The 16,438-nt window shown below is 39.8% G+C and overlaps 1 protein-coding gene across 1 annotated transcript in view; it reads left to right on the forward strand.

The window, feature by feature from the left end:
• pard3aa (par-3 family cell polarity regulator alpha, a) overlaps positions 1 to 16,438 on the forward strand; it is a 444,866-nt gene that overhangs the window by 133,929 nt on the left and 294,499 nt on the right. The window contains exon 3 of the mRNA XM_084398765.1: positions 15,492 to 15,675. Within this exon, the coding sequence (XP_084254891.1) occupies positions 15,492 to 15,675 (184 nt within the window). The remainder of the gene's footprint in view (positions 1 to 15,491; positions 15,676 to 16,438) is intronic.

Raw genomic sequence — 16,438 nt, forward strand, 5'->3', positions numbered from 1 at the left:
TTTAAATCCTGTCCATGATTTTTACACTTGCCTCAATGTGACAAGTAACAAAGTACTCCAAAACTAGACTAATGACACTTTTTAGAAAACGTAATAACCAAAAACAAAAATTGATTAAAATCATTGCAATATTAGAATGTTGATTAATCGTACTATTGTGAATACGTTGTGAATATATAACAATATAGTATTTTGTACTGGTGAAGTAAGAGCGGCGCTTTTGAAAGAAGTTTTATTGTCTAGATTCTGTGAGAGACGAGCTGAAGCGTTTATAAATATAATGTGAGGGCCGGATATGTGGCCTGTGGAAAGCGCTCTCTCTTGCTCTTTCTCTTCCTCATATATTCTCTCCCGGTGGAGATTGTGGCTGCAGATGTCGGGTAATGACAGGGCTTTCCCTTGAGGCCATGTCGACCCAGACAACCAGACCTGCCTCACTGTGTGTGTGTGTGTGTGTGTGTGTGTGTGTGGCTCATAGGCCACCAGGGCGAGCAGTGCAGGTAAACATATCAGCCAGCATCTCTCAATCTGCCTGAACTGAGGAGAGGAAGGCCTCGCTGAAGACTCTTTACTTGCAGGGAATATTGCAATGTGTGTGATCTTTTTTTGGGGGTTATCAAGTTTCCTATAGTGTATGAATATGATAAATATGCTTTTCTGTCACATAATCTTTCAGAAATCATTTGATGAAATCATATGATTTGGTGCTCAAGAAACATTTCTGATTATTGTGCTGCTTCATATTTTTGTGGAAACCATGATACATATTTTTATTAATATTCTTTAATTAATAGAAAGTGCAAACGAACAACATTTATTTGGGATAGAAATCTTTCGTAACATTATAAAAGTCTTTATTTTAACTTTTGATCAATTTAACATAATACATTATTTTTATTTTTCATAGATAACAAATGCCATTTATATATTTATATATATGTGTGCTCTTCAGAATATATATATATATGTGTGTGTGGTATGTATGTATGTATGTGTGTGTGTGTGTATGTGTAATATATATATATCTATATCTATATCTATATCTATATCTATATCTATATATATATATATATATATATAACTTTTTTTGTCAGTTGCTGCATTATTGTGCCAGAGGCTCAGATAGATAGATAGATAGATAGATAGATAGATAGATAGATAGATAGATAGATAGATAGATAGATAGATAGATAGATAGATAGATAGATAGATAGATAGATAGATAGATAGATAGATAGATAGATAGATAGATAGATAGATAGATAGATAGATAGATAGATTGATTGATTAAATCTGTCAGGGTTTATAATGTATCACTTTCTCTCTAAACCCCATAAAGCCTGGTATATGAAATAATAGTCAGACAAATGCTTTTATTGACTATTTTATTGAACATTTAGACAACATTTTTTTAGATATTCAAGTAAACTGTAGCTGCTTCAGTCCAGTAAGTGTTCATCTTGAAAATGACTAACAATAGCCGCTTTCCGACCAAGTAGTTACAGGAACTTAGTTATAGGAACTGTCCACTTCTAAACAGTTGTATGAACTACTCTCCCCCAAACTCGGTTTTGCTGTTTGCGTTTGCACTGGCCAAGTGGCCATAGGAACTGGTAGGAGGGGTAAGGGAGTGACGCAAGCATGGCGACTTTTATTTTGACGGAGCGACGGACCTTTATTTTGACGGCGCTGAGAACGCCAGAGTAAACAATGCTCGCATTCTCTGTGTTCATTAGTTAGCGATCTGTCTAACATGTTATTAGATAGAACTGTTATAGAAAATACACAGTATATGAAAAAAAAGTGATTAGCCTATGCCGTGTGGTTGATGTCCAGTGTTGCTAGCTGAGCGGAAATACATAATCATGTTTGACTTGGTCCCCTCAAAGTTGCGTTGGATTTTCTCCTCAGCATAAAGGTTTAGAGGCCCATCTATCACTGCTTTCCATGTTTGTATCTAGTTTCTGGAGTAAATCTATAGGCTATAATCTGTGTGTTTACATATAGCTGTGTTAAAAATGGCGGGTGCTGGTGTTTTGCGTGCGTTCGGTCATCAGTGTACACTAACGTCACGGGTAGTTCCTATAGTACTGGTTTAGACCCTACTCTGAAGTAGGAGCTAAATTAGTTCCTCCAAATGGAGTTCCTAGAACTAAAGTCGTTCCTAGTCGGCGTGTTCGCACCGCAGGAACATACGGGTACTTTAGCCTATAGCTCTAGGAACTGTGAAAAGGTTCCTCCGGTCGGAAAGCGGCTAATATAAAAGTTATTCTTACGATTACTAAAATCAGTGCCGATTTCACAGCAAAAAGACACGAGCTGAAGGTGGACGTTTGTACAATTATACTAAAAGGCATTTAAAACATTATAAACTAGCAATCAGATAACAGAAATGTGCGTATCAAATATGATACAGTGGGCAGAAGGTGTGAGAAATGATCTGTGTGAGACACTTGGAGAGCTCGAGAAACACAGAATACGGACTGGACGTGGCAGGTTACCTGACTCTCTACCAGAAGTCAATTCACACGAGACTATTAGCTTATTATCAGGGCATTTTTCAATCTTACGATAATCTCTCCCAGCGCAGGAATGTGCCATCTGTAAAGAGTGAGGAATAATTACTGACATGGCTGATTCGGACAGGATTAAAATCATGGAGGAGCTCTGGTAATGATTACATTCCCTCGGTTCACTATATAGACCTAATCCCGTTCGATTAGTTTTTTTCCCCACTTTCCCTCCCTGACCTTTTCTTCTGCCACTGGTTCATTTGTTCTAGTTTCTCGGCAACTCTTTTTCTGGCTCTCTATTACGGTCCTTGACAGTGGATAGGCAGCGGAGAGACTTGGCACTTCATATTTTTGATGATTATGGTCATTTTCGGTGTCTCCGCATGTTCAGACTCTCTCATCTCCCAGAATTCATCTCTCAGTAATAGAGGTCAGGCCCGTATCTTCTACGTGTGTGTCTGTTTTCACCCGTGCCGGCCTTCTCCTGATGAAACCACTGCTCCAGGTGTGACGGTATCGTAATACCAAACGCTGCTGGCTCATTGTCATTTCTCTGAACTATAACTTTAAAAGGGCCGCACTTTTACCTTTCATTCGATTGCTAAATGACCCATCCGGATGGATTTTCACCCCTGCTTCGGCCTTGATGAAAGCCTTTGATGATGGGACACTTATGCCTCTGTGTGGAAACCAAGTCCTTCTCTCTCTTTCTTCGGTTCCTGCTATTCACCGTTTCACAGACAACAGGACACACACCTGTTCTCAATCCCAGCCTGAACTTATTACATTCAGAGCCAGTGTGTGATGTAGTGCTTGAGTCCTGAGAGACACTGGGAAGTGTGCTATTCATTCACTCAAGGTTAAATATAAGAGTCTCGGGAAGACAGGATAATGGGTGATGGTGATGTTATATATTATGAACTCTTTCACTGTGGAAAACTGTTTCATGCGCAATAATTTTTACTCCAGTTGTAAATGCATAGGTATTTTGAACTTGTTCCATGTGGAAAACGTTTGATATGTCTATAGGTCGTGTAAATGTCATAATATTTTGAAAGAAATTTACGCTTTTATTCAGCAAGATTCTGGTTTTAAGAACTCTATAGAAACTCCATAGAAACCATCTGCGACAACTACCAACCACCAAAAATACCTTAGCAACCACCTTGAACACCCCAGCAACCGCCTAGAAACGCCCTAGAAACCACCCAAAATACCCTAGCAACCACCCTGAACACCTTAGTAACTGCCTAGCAACCACCCAGAACACCCTAGCAACCACCCATAATACCTTAGCAACTGCCTAGCAACACCATAGCAACCACCCAGAACACCCTAGCAACCACCCAGGATACCCTAGCACCTAGCATATTCAGCATTCATTCTGCTGATCTGAGTCAGTCACACACCGAGAGTCCGTCAGCCTTCAGCACGAGGCCGAGTGAACGCATGTCAAGGACCCGCTCTCGGCCCTCTGCGCTCGGATGAGGAATAGCACTGTAACTGTCCTGAGCGCTTCAAGTGCTTTTCTTCCGCTTTCCATCTTCTTTCTTCTTCTATCTTCTTTCTTCTTCCATCTTCTTTCTCTCCCTCAGCAGCTGCCTCGTCCCTAGATGCTGATTTTAATTACTTTCTTCTTTTGATTTTGTGCATATCCAATGGAGGATTGAGGGGCACATCTTCTGACGAGCACTTTTTTATATTGGCTCTTATAAGGCCGGCGTTTGAACTCAGGAATGCTAATACACACAATAGAGGCTGCGCGAATGAAAGAGAGACGGGGACGCTGCGGTTTGAATGCGAATAAAGAAGAGAAAGAGAGGAGAAATGGGAGACTGCATACTGAGGAGCCCGCTGTTGGCAAACTGATTTGATTTATTTTATTTCCTAAAGGCGGTTGGCAGGAATGACACCTGAAAGTGCTTTTAGAAACTATATTTAGACAGCATGATAAATCGGGACACTGAGTGAATCAATAGAGTATCATAAACAAGAGTTCAGTTGACTAAGTGAGAGTCTGTTGGCGCTCATGCTAGCAATTCACTTTATGTAAACACAGAGTATCGTATTATTAAAAACCTTTGCTCAGATTATATCTTTCGTGTCATGCAGGGATCGATTGTGCCTAGATATTCAGTTCAAGTTTTCCTTTTGCACACTCTTGGAAAATCGACTTCGATGGTTTCTGTGTTGTTGCCCAAGTCTTTTTGTGATCAAGATAATGTCGACTTGCAAGCTAAAATTAAGTGGAAAATTCACTTTTTTGCCCACTTGCCACAAAGATTTTTACACATATATATATATATAATATTTCATCTTGCCGAATACCATTTCAGATATTGCCATTATACCTGAACTGGACACAGACACACACACACACACACACACGTATTTTCATGTTTTATGGTGACTTTTCATAGACGTAATCATTTTTATACTGTACAAACTGTATATTCTCTCCCCTTACACCAGGGGTGCCCAATCCTGCTCCTGCCGATCGACTGTCCTGCACAGTTCATCTCCAACCCTAATCAAACACACCTGCCTTTAATTTTCAAGCGATCCTGAAGACGTTAATTGGTTGCTTCAGGTGTGTTTGATTAGGGTTGGAGGTGAACTGTGCAGGACAGTTGATCGGCAGGAGCAGGGTTGGGCACCCCTGCCTTACACTAACCCTAAACCTAAACCTACCCATCACACAAAACGTTCTGCATTTTTACATTTTCATAAAGCATCACTTAGTCTGATTTAGAAGCTGTTTTACACATGGGGACCAAAAAAATGTGCCCACAAGGATTTCAGATATTGATATCTTTGTGGGGATATTTTTTCCCTGTAATGTAGGGTTTACCAGGAGACAGACACACACACACACACACGTGATGCTGTATAAATTGTATTTTAAACTATCATCTCTAAAGAGCTAAGAAAGAAAGGTTTTACTTGGCTATAGCTAGAAACAGGTCACAATAGTCTACTAGTCATCCAACAACTAGCTATTATTATTGAGGCTGACTATTTTTTCTGAAGTGTTGACTTTTTAGTTGCTCTACTTACAGTGACAGTGTGCTGTTTTTAGACCCATTTTCACAGTGCAAACCTCTCTGAGAACTTGCATATTTAAATTGGTTTGAATATTCTTTTCTTAGCTTAGCTATTGTTTGTCTAAACGACACGAAATTAGCAGCTTTTCTCTTCTTTCGAGCTTGTTTGAAACATGATCCGTATCACATTATGAGCTCTACGTCCCTCTGCAATTGTTGAGATTTTTTTCTCTTGTTGACCTGACTTTCTCGAATCCTTTCTCGAAGAAAGAAGCAACAAGGCTGAGGCCGATCTGAACTTCCCTTCTGGGCCGAATAAAGAGCGATACAGATGGCCAGGGGTTTATTTCATTAACGTGGAGAAGGGGAGGAAAGCTTATTGGAATTTTTACATTCTGTCAGCACTGTGTAGGTAGCAGCAACACGGGCGTAAAGCAGCGAGTGAATTCATTTCCCCCGACTCTCGCAGCTCAAGAGAAACTTCAAAGGCCAGCGCTAAAAATCTCGGCCAAGTGGATTTGAAAGGATGAGTCTCTAATCTGTTTAAACTTTGCTTGCGCCGTGTATTTTCACGCCGCCTTCCCCACCTCCTCCGCTAACTCGTTCTATTTTCCTTTTCATCATCACTTTCAGGTGCAAAAAGTACCTGTCTCAGTGCATCTGTGTCTTGGTGAATAGAGGTCAACAAAAAAATAAGAAGAAGTTTCTCTTCAGAACCTCAAAGAGGCGCACGATAGTTTTGCCATCAAAATTAGGCTCCATTTAGCTTTCGAGCGTTATCTTGCTGCCTCGTTTCCAGCTCATTTTGGCGCCTATCTGCAGGTTCCCTACCGGGCACAAGCACGCTGTGAGCGTTCCCCGTGTGCCAGCACTTTTGAAATATGTATTAAGGTGAGACACAAGGGGGATTTGGAGCGAAGGGGTTGGACTTATTGTCTGAATATTTGATGATGTTAATGAGAAGCAGAACAGGGCTAAGCACTCAGTGGGCGCGCGAGGAAAGGCCCGGGCTACGGGAATAATGGAAAGATAAAACGATGAAATATTCAAAGGCTGAAGTGTGATGAGAAATGTTCAGTAAAGCGTGACGGAAACGGGCCTAGGCCTCGCATCAAAGACCTTCAACCGAGAAGACTTTTGCGTGACCTTTAAGTTTATGCTTTGGGAGACTTAAGAGCGTTACGTGAGAGTAGAAGTTATTCCACTGAAAGCGACGAATTCTTGTCTCGTTTCTTGTTTTGGGTGTCATTTGACAAATGGTATGAGATAGTAGTTTGATGGATGTTTGATTTATGGAAGGAGGTGGAGATCTGGAGCTAAAATGAAAAGAGTTGGTGTGTAACCTTTCAGAGGAGGAAAGTAAATGAAATATCACTCCTTTATGGATGCCCTTGCAAATAAATGATGACAAATGCTCAGCGTTAGAGAGTAGAGAAAGAGAGATGCTAGATCTGTGAAGAAGAAGTTTTCTTTTGAGATGGTACCGAGGTTTTTAGACTGCATGATGGCAATGGTAATACCATGATATGTAAATATGTGTTGCTGTTTGAATATACTAATATAATATTTACAACATGATATAATAAAAGCATAATTGTGACGTGTTTTTGATTTAGCCGGTTAACTACATACTTTACAAATGAAAATGCTCATTCATTCATTCATTCATTCATTCATTCAATGGTCAGTGAAATAAAGTGCTCAACCATCGTAACGTCTTCATACCAAAAATTACCGGTATGTGTTTTTCTGTTCGGTATACATGTGTACCATTGTTTTAAACATTGCACGTGTTGAACTGAATATCAAACTCCTAGTTTTATAGATAATGAATCAATATCGATTATATTAAGAGCTTATCACAGTATGCAGTGTAGACTAGTTTACGGCTTGGTGTAAAACTGTGTCATTTCTATCAGTTTCACTCATTTGTAGAGTCAGACACTGTGTATACCAGGGGTGCCCAACCCTGCTCCTGCCGATCGACTGTCCTGCACAGTTCACCTCCAACCCTAATCAAACAGTCGATCGGCAGGAGCAGGATTGGGCACCCCTGGTGTATACCATCATTGTCACGATTACCTTGTTTCTGGTTTCATGGACTCTTATTTTGATGTTCTTTTGTCTTGTTGTGCCTTTGTTCAGTTCCTGTCATTTTAGTCTCTGTTCCCTGTGTTTGCATTGCTGTCTTGTTAGTTTATTAGGTATGTCAGCTGATCACCTGCACCTGTCTATCATTGTCATCTAGTGTATTTAAACCCTCAGCCGTCCTCTGTTCATTGTCTGGTATTAACGTTTCAAGCTTGTGTTTCTCTTTATCGTTCCATGTGCTTATTAAATTTGATTTCATCGTTAATCTGCATCAAGCCTCTTGAATCTGGATTATCAAGTCAAGGCAGTCAGTGACAGTCAAACTGCTCAATGTAATGTTGGATCCTTTTGTTGTCCCGTTCATATTGCCAGCTCTCATCCTTTACAAAAAAATCCTTTGTTATTTTCTTAATGTCCAGTCTAATCCGTAATTGGTGAAATAAATGCTGGGTAAATGGAAAGAAACAGAAATGGCAGAGTGATTTATATATATTTTTTAGATCATTTTGCATAACAGAAATAAAGCCTGGTTAAAACCTGTTGCAATTTGCTGTGAACAACTTACACACTGGTTTTGGCTGAACAGCGCACACCATATGTCCTTTGATGACCCTTCATTAGGACTGAACTGCAATTCCCATTGAACATTTTCGATTAGAAGCCCATTAAATTAACCACCCTTGAAATCCTGGCAAGTCCAAAGCGCTTGGCGATGTTGTCACAAGACCCGAGTTTAGGAGGCTGGCGTAAATGGATATGTGATATGGACGAGTGTTTTGCGAGCAGATGTGTTGTGTTGTTTGTAACCGAATGTCGTTTGCGAGCTGGCTTCACACACTCAGTATTGCTTGCACTTACTTTTTTTTTTTGTCAATATTTGAGGCTTTGAAAGCACATTCGTTCAAATGTGAAGTTGCTTCTGATGTGGAATAGACGCAGATTGCATTACTGATGTGTGCTTAATCATTTATTTTAAAAAAAATCTTTCCTTCTACCATCATGGGAACAAAAATAATATATTTTTACTTTCATCCATAAACTTTTAGTAAAACATTGCCTTACTTTAATTGAGTTTCCAGAGGCCTAAAGCTTGAACGCTGGGTTATATTGAAGCTGTTTGATGTGTTGTGGTGCTGCTTTTCTGCCGTGTTTGTTGTTTGTTTACTTTATTTCACTTGCTTCAGATTTTTCTAGTGCGTAATGTTCCTTTTTTTTATAGCTGGTGATGAGTTTTTTCCCCTTTCCTTATTGCCTAGAGGAGTTTGGTTGAGGTTTCACACAAATGATTCACTCACATTAATCCCACAGCCTTGAGCTCTGTGTGGATTCACTTACAAAGTACAAAAAAAACCCTGACAACTGATGAAACTTTGACCACTCGTTTATCCGGCCAATTGGAGGTTTCGCCGTGAGCCAGTCTATTGAGCCACGACGACTAATCAAGTTGAGGTGAGTTACTTTGAGCTTTCTCTGGTTTTGTGCGATACCGCCGCCAGAGGGTTGGCCGGTCCACTTTCATGGTTCAGTCATTAAATACTTGTCATGCTCCCATTGAAATGTAGTTTGGAGGTGAGAATTAGATGAGGAATAAAACTTTATTAATCCTCGGCAGGTTTGCTCGGAGGAAATTGGCGTTCAGAGCTGCCAGGCGACTCATTTCAAGGCCTGTGCTGTAATTGTAGGCATAGCTGCAGGAATGCCTCGCTCCAATCCGGTATTATCTTGTTCACTGTCGCAGCCATTAAGGTCAAAATGACTTGTTTGATAGCAATTGAACGACATTCATCCTGCTCCAAAAAGGCTTTTGAAGCACATGATGGTGTTCTGCTCATGCAAATGTCTAGATGTCTCCATCGCACGTCGACTTCTGATTCATCATATAGTTGCCGGTCACAATGTCCACGTCGATCCTAGACGGATCACGTGATATCTTGGCTGTCAAAGTTAATGGAAGAGATCCACACATCAGGGTCCTGCTGTAATCACCCAGCACTTTCCACTGTGAAAGCTTCCAGATCAAAGAGGACAGACATGAAAGGCATTGGGAAGATTCACCTCACTTCTTTCCTTGGGTTTTCCTTTTCCTGTTCACTCTGATAATGAGTGCTTGACCCTGCAGCATGCATGAGCGGAAGTGTTGGGTGTGACTAAAGCCAAAAATCTACTTAGGTTTTTACGTGTATGCCAGGGAATGCATTGTACAGTGTGCCTCAGGTAAATTTCATCATCAGCATATTAAGCGCACAGATTTTTCAGCTCACATAAAAAGTATACCCATATACGCACAACTACAACAAACCACTGGAGAAGCAACAACAATAGCGGCCATGTTGAAGAGTGCTTGTGTGAGGGGTGAAGAGATTCACAGTTTAAATGTGCACAAAAACACTATTATTAGTCATAACTTTTGGAGATAAATAGCACAGATATTGAAGAAAGATCTTTCTAGTGCACATGCATTAGGCACCTGTGTTCAAGCACGCTATCAAATGTTGTATACTTTGAAATATTACGTTCTCTTGTACAATATGATAAGTGTTCACGCCAAAGTATACTTTAGTCTAAACCCGACATGCTCACCAGCATGGATGAATCCAGCAAACATGCCAAAGGCTCGTTGCTTTAGGGATGCTTTCGCAAAATTCACGACACTTAGGTTTGACTTTAGTGTCAAAGTCAATAAAGTCATTATTCAGTTTATTTTTTTATGTTTGAGCTTATTAATTACAGTCTGAGTAATTCTGAGTCTTGAACTTGTACTCAGCTTTCTAAATATATGTTGGTTATGTGTCTATCCAGAATGAGTTACGAGCAGCAACTTTTTTTTATTTTGGGAATGTCATTTATGCCCCACTTGCCAAAATGAGGGGTGTGCAGTAAGGGGTTAAATGTATTCATTTATTAATGTATGAAAGCATCCAAACTGTCATTTTAATCTGAACTAAATATAGTAACACGTAACAATATGCTTAATATGCTGAATGCACCAGAAACTTTTTTAGGATTTGTTTATGACGGATGTCACCCTACAGGGATTGGCTGTCGCCCCACATTTTTGCCTCGCATTTCAGCATTTCTCATCTTTTTTGAGGTTTCTTGTCAACTAACGTCTCTCACCAAAACACGAAACTGATCCGTCATCCCATATTTGTCACCGGTTTATTTGTAACCATCATTAGCATTTCAAAACAGGGCAGACAAACAGTCTCTGTTTCTGGCAGGACACGTCCATCCTTATCTCCTTATGTCCATATACAGAAACAACAATGAAGGAAGAAAATTGAAGCAAGTATTATATTGCAAATTTGTGATAGAGCAGAAATAAACTGGGCCTGTAGCGCAAACACAGTCCTTGAACAATTTGTGCACTTGAGATAACAGGCCTGTGGATGTTCTCAAAACCCCACAATCTCTGTTCCTCAGACTGGAGCGCTGCTTCTGTGAAGGTCACGCTAAACTCTATTTCCAGTCCTTTTTTAAGTTATGTTTTGTTTATGCATTTTCTCTAAAACGACAAAGACTGTCATGGATGTGAGACATATGCTGGACTTTGTTCTGTATTTGATAGGAATAAAAATGAGTGTTGGTTTATCTATTAAGTGAGTTTTCCAACAAACGTTCCAACAATTGCACATAAAATGCAACCGTTTGCTACAATTTGTACATTCTTCAATTGTATGTACAGTATGTCTGATATTGTGTTAGTTATTAGTACACACCAAGAAAAGAATGATTAGTTATTGATTAAATGATTAAAGAATGCATTTGTGTGCGGTACAGAACTAGAATTTGATTCTGATTCTGAATCTACATCTTTAGTATACTAATTCTTCTGATTGTTAATTATTGATTCTGAGTTCAAATTAATGTACTATATTGTGATTATTCAGATTCTCAATTTACTTATTTTGAACGTCATGATTTCTTCTGATTCTCAGTCTACGGATTCTGAATTGTATGATTCTAGTTCCAAAAATCTTCTGATTCTGAATCTACTGATATTATTATTTTTAACCTACGTTTACCTCTCAGTCTATAGATTTTGAATTGTGTCCGATTCCAATTCTTCTGAATTTGCATCTACTGAAAATGATTTTAATTGTGAAACTACTGATTCTGATTCACTGATTCGTATTCCGTTGATTGGACTGACGTTTACCAGGGTAGATCTGGATCTTCCTATGGTCACCTGAAGCTACTGTGCAGAAATGGAAATTATGGTCATTTCTTAAACCCTCTGAAAGCAGTGTTTTTGTCATTATCTCCCTCTCCAGTGAGGACTGATCTGACCCGTGAGGACTCTTGAAACAGCCAAGAGCTGGAGCTGCCAGATAAAACTGCAGTTTAGTGTCTATTCATGGAGCTTCAGTGCATTTAGGCCTAAAGACGGGGCTCTTAAGTCCCCATAAATACTGTGCGATTTATAAACAAATACCCCGTTTGATTACGAGTGCAGGCTGAAGTGAGAGTGAGCTTGTTTGCGTGGCAGCTCTCCAGTTGAGGAGTGTGTGCGCTAAAGCAATCGAGTCACACAATTAGCAAACAGACATGCATCTAAACACAAAGAACTGTCAGTCAAAAACAACTGGATGAAAGCCAATGATGCTAAAGAGATTTGTGTCAAGAACTTACTAATTATTATTAGGCTCATAGAATCATATTATCTCAGCTATTTTAGTCACTTGAATTTGCTAATCTTTTTCAAACTAGCAACATGCTTTACAAATAAAGGCAGTGGCTCTTTACGCTAAGGAAAAATAGCAGTATTTTCTTTGCACTAAGTGTAAACAGTTGTACGGTGCGATTTGCACCTTATTGTAGTAAACATATTGAGTGTATATGATTATATTTATTAACATCATAAATGGATGCTGCCTTATTGGGACATTACTTGTCCCAACCCTTAAAGCCCTCCTCTATTATTTTGCAAATATTTTCTTAATTTTTATTTAGCTGATAAAGGTGAAAAGGGATATGAATGAGTTTGGAAAAAGGTGGATTCGAACTCGGGTCGGTCGCGTCAAAACCTAAAGCCACCGGCCTTACTCTCCAATTATCCGGTTGTCACATGGGTTTCTTTTGAAATTGTGTCTGGCTCAATCACACAATGGTTTGCAGAGTTTTATAGGTGGGATGTTGGCACTCGGTGTAAACAGACACTCTGAAATATGTCTAGGTCTCTTTATTTCCTAAAGTCTGTTTGGTCTCCAAAAGCTGCAATCTTTCCAACTGCAAGAGAGCGAGCCGAGCGAGTCTCAGTAACGCGGTCTCTGTAGCGAGACGAGTAATGGTCATGGTGATAAGCAGTCTGTCAGCGCACTGCCTGGACCGTCTTAAGGGCATTTATTTGACATGCTTTAATTGGGCCAAAGAAACAAATGAGAAGTCAGTTTGAATTAGACTAATCATAAACCGTATTAAAATCAGAGCATGAACGAGAAGGACAGTAGAAAAATTGTAACTAAACCCCTCCGGTCACAGTCCTGCCTGGTAGCGAGGAGTAAATAGCCGAATGTAAACCAGAGAACGCCATCGTTTACAAATCAAGAGACTCAAGCTGCTTCACACAATAGTGTCTCTGTGTCGGCCTGACTCACGCCTGCATGTGACTGGCTGGTTTCATTTATTCCGGTGGATGTGTGAACAGTTAATGTCGGCAGAAATCCAATCCAATCCAATCCAAACTTTATTTGTAAAGCACATTTAAAACAACCAAAGTTGACCAAAGTGCTGGACACTGACATGATTTCGGACAGATTATAAACACATGAGTAACAAAAAACTAACATTTAAAACAAGGGACAAACTAGAAAACCTCATGCAGGTTTAAAGGCCAATGAATACAAATCAGGACAAAAGCTGATGAATTAACCTCTCAGTGCAATTTTCTCCTTTTTTCAGCATTGCAGGGGTGTGTGTTTCCGAACGGTTTCCCACAGGGCTCGTGCTCAAAAGCATTCTTTTCAAATGTGTTATAGCATGTCATAATTTCTCACTTTCTCTCAGAATAGGAGTCGACCCAGAGGAATATTTTATTGCTCTTTCATAGCTCTGGAGACTTTCTGTTGTTTCATTTTCCATGAGAGAAATAAAAATAGACCGAAATGAGACCTTTGACATACAGCACAGCGGGAGTAGAGCTATGACATGAATGTGGATAGAGTTGTTGCTGCTTGTTTTGATTTTTATATAACCAATTTTGAACCGCAGACTTTCATATCTTGTAAATCTGAACAAAACTTAAGATACAATTGTGTGTGTGTGTGTGTGTGTGTGTGTGTGTGTGTGTGTGTGTGTGTGTGTGTGTGTGTGTGTGTGTGGGGTGGGGTGGGGGGGGGGTAGATTAGTACTGTTTTATTCTGCTTTTTGACAAATGGTCAGAAATACTGAAATTAATCACAGTTATTTCATTATATGCTTTGTCCGGTTTATACATCTATGGCCCTCTCTACACCGGGTATTGAAATGTGTTTTGGTCGATCGGATCACTAGTAGACGAGACAGACACATTCCCGTTTACACCTGTTTTTTTAATCCATCTCTTTTGTCCACTTTCATCCACTTCTGTTCTGATTTTTTTCGAGGGCAGTGTCTATGGGCGGGGAAATGTATGTTTTTAATTTATTTATTTTTTCAGATCTTTCGATATCATGGACAAATTGAGCTTGCTCAATTTACATATGAACGTGTCCAGAGACGTACTTTAGTTTCTGCTCTGACAGTCTCAAGATCAGCCAAACACTGTGATTGTGTGTTAGAAATCAGGAATGGTGGGATAACATTATACTTGGTACGTTCCCATAATGTTTACGCGTTAGGTCAGTAGACGGAGAGTAAGACGGTGTTTTGCGGCTGTTTGAACACATTCGACCACTTGAGCGTTTACACTATGAGGGCAATCCGGTCAAATAGAAGTGGTCGAAAGTGGACAAGCTCAAAACGTTTTAGACCCCGTTTACACCTGTAGTTAGTGTAGTCCACTTGTGACCCGATCGACCAAAACGCATCTTAATACCGGGTGTAAACAGGGCCTAAAAGTACTGATGGATGGATGGATGGATGGATAGATATTTAGATTTAGATTAAGCAAGCTTTCATTATTTGCCTAAAGTTATGTCAAATAGATTGAAGACTAAAAATGTACTGTTTAATGTTTTTAAACATTATTTTATTAACTTTATTAATTTAATTAATTTTCATAATTTCATAATGTATTTTACGAGTCAGAGTATGTTTGTACATGTGTGCTGAGCAGAGATCTGGGATGAGCTATATTTTGCATACAAGTATGTGTGCAATGTAACGCGTTCACTGAGCAGGGATGTTCCACTAATGATGATACTTCATTTGGCATGTTCTTTACAAGGAAAGGAATGTTTCAGCTGATGCAAATGTACCACTAATGTATACACAGAGGGATAGTGGATTGTACCATGTGTAGGCATGAGGTATACATTCCATTTTTAAACATAAGCAACATGTTTTTCTACCTTACAAGGAAGGTGTAAGTCCCTCAGTGGTGTATATAAGCTCAATCTTTACTGTACCTACTCAGAGAAACATAAAGGCCTGACGAGGTGAGAGGAAGGAGACACATAAAGGCATGATGGGTTGAGGGATAGAGAAATGGGGAACAGAGAAATCTGGAATGAAGACCACCTCGCCTGTAGCCTTACTCGTCTATGCCTGTTTCTTTCTGTCTGACATATGTATACAAGTAATACATAGAAATCTCTTGGCAAATATCTGGAGTAGCTTCCATGATTCAACCATAATGGGGGAAAGCATGATTTTCAAATCTACACCAGCATGATTAACACAATATTGTCTCTCTGTCCCTCAGCTGGTGGTGGTGTATGAGGAGCAGGATCCTCATCATGGAGGCGACGGCACCAGCGCCAGCTCCACGGGAACCCAGAGTCCCGAACTCTTCAACACAACTGAGCTCAACTCCAGCAACCTGTCCGCCTTCCAGCCCTACCAGACCAGCAGCGAGATCGAGGTCACGCCATCAGCCCTCAGGACCAGTGAGTTACCGGCCAATGCAGAGTTGTGTTGAACTCGCGTCCTAACAAGATGCAATGTGACAAGTTCAGTGTCTGTCCTCTAGTGAAGCGTGGATCGTGGTTATATCCGTGGACTCATAAAAATAACATTCCAATTAATTGCGGGTGGATGAGGTAAATCATTAATGATGGAAATATTAATGCGTTTAAAGCTTAATCTTTCATCAGGCACTAATTAGCGGACTCTCATTAAGCTCTGCACTTGTGGGGTCCACTTGTTTGAACAGCGATGAAGGCTAAAGAGATCCGAGAGGTATTTTAAAAAGGAGAATTAAAACTAAAACAAAAGAAAGAAAGAAAGAAATGTACCGTTTGGGAGCATTTTTAGTGAAGTTCTGAACCAGTATGAATTAAGGGCTGGGTATGTAATGTATGCATATATGACAATAAACTAATAAAGCCTATAACCAGCCTTAGCTTGGGCTGAACATATTTCTTGTGTGTGTGTGTTCGGGAAGTTGCAGTGACGGAAACTGACGGAAAAGCTTGTGTTTAGACTATTAAGGAAATGCAATTTTGTCAAAGAAGAACTTTTACTTTAAATAAATGTTCATTTTAAAAGCAGAATACTTCAGAGTAATATGTTATCATTTCATCACACTTAACTCACTTAAATCAGAGAGAATCATAAGTGTGGGGGATGATTTATTTTTGACAGCAGATTCGGGTGACGTCAGATCTGATCCGCACATCTCTACTGTCCACACTGAACGAGAATTTGAAG

This window comes from Rutilus rutilus (assembly GCF_951802725.1).
Source record: "Rutilus rutilus genome assembly, chromosome: 24".
Classification (NCBI taxonomy): Eukaryota; Metazoa; Chordata; class Actinopteri; order Cypriniformes; family Leuciscidae; genus Rutilus; species Rutilus rutilus.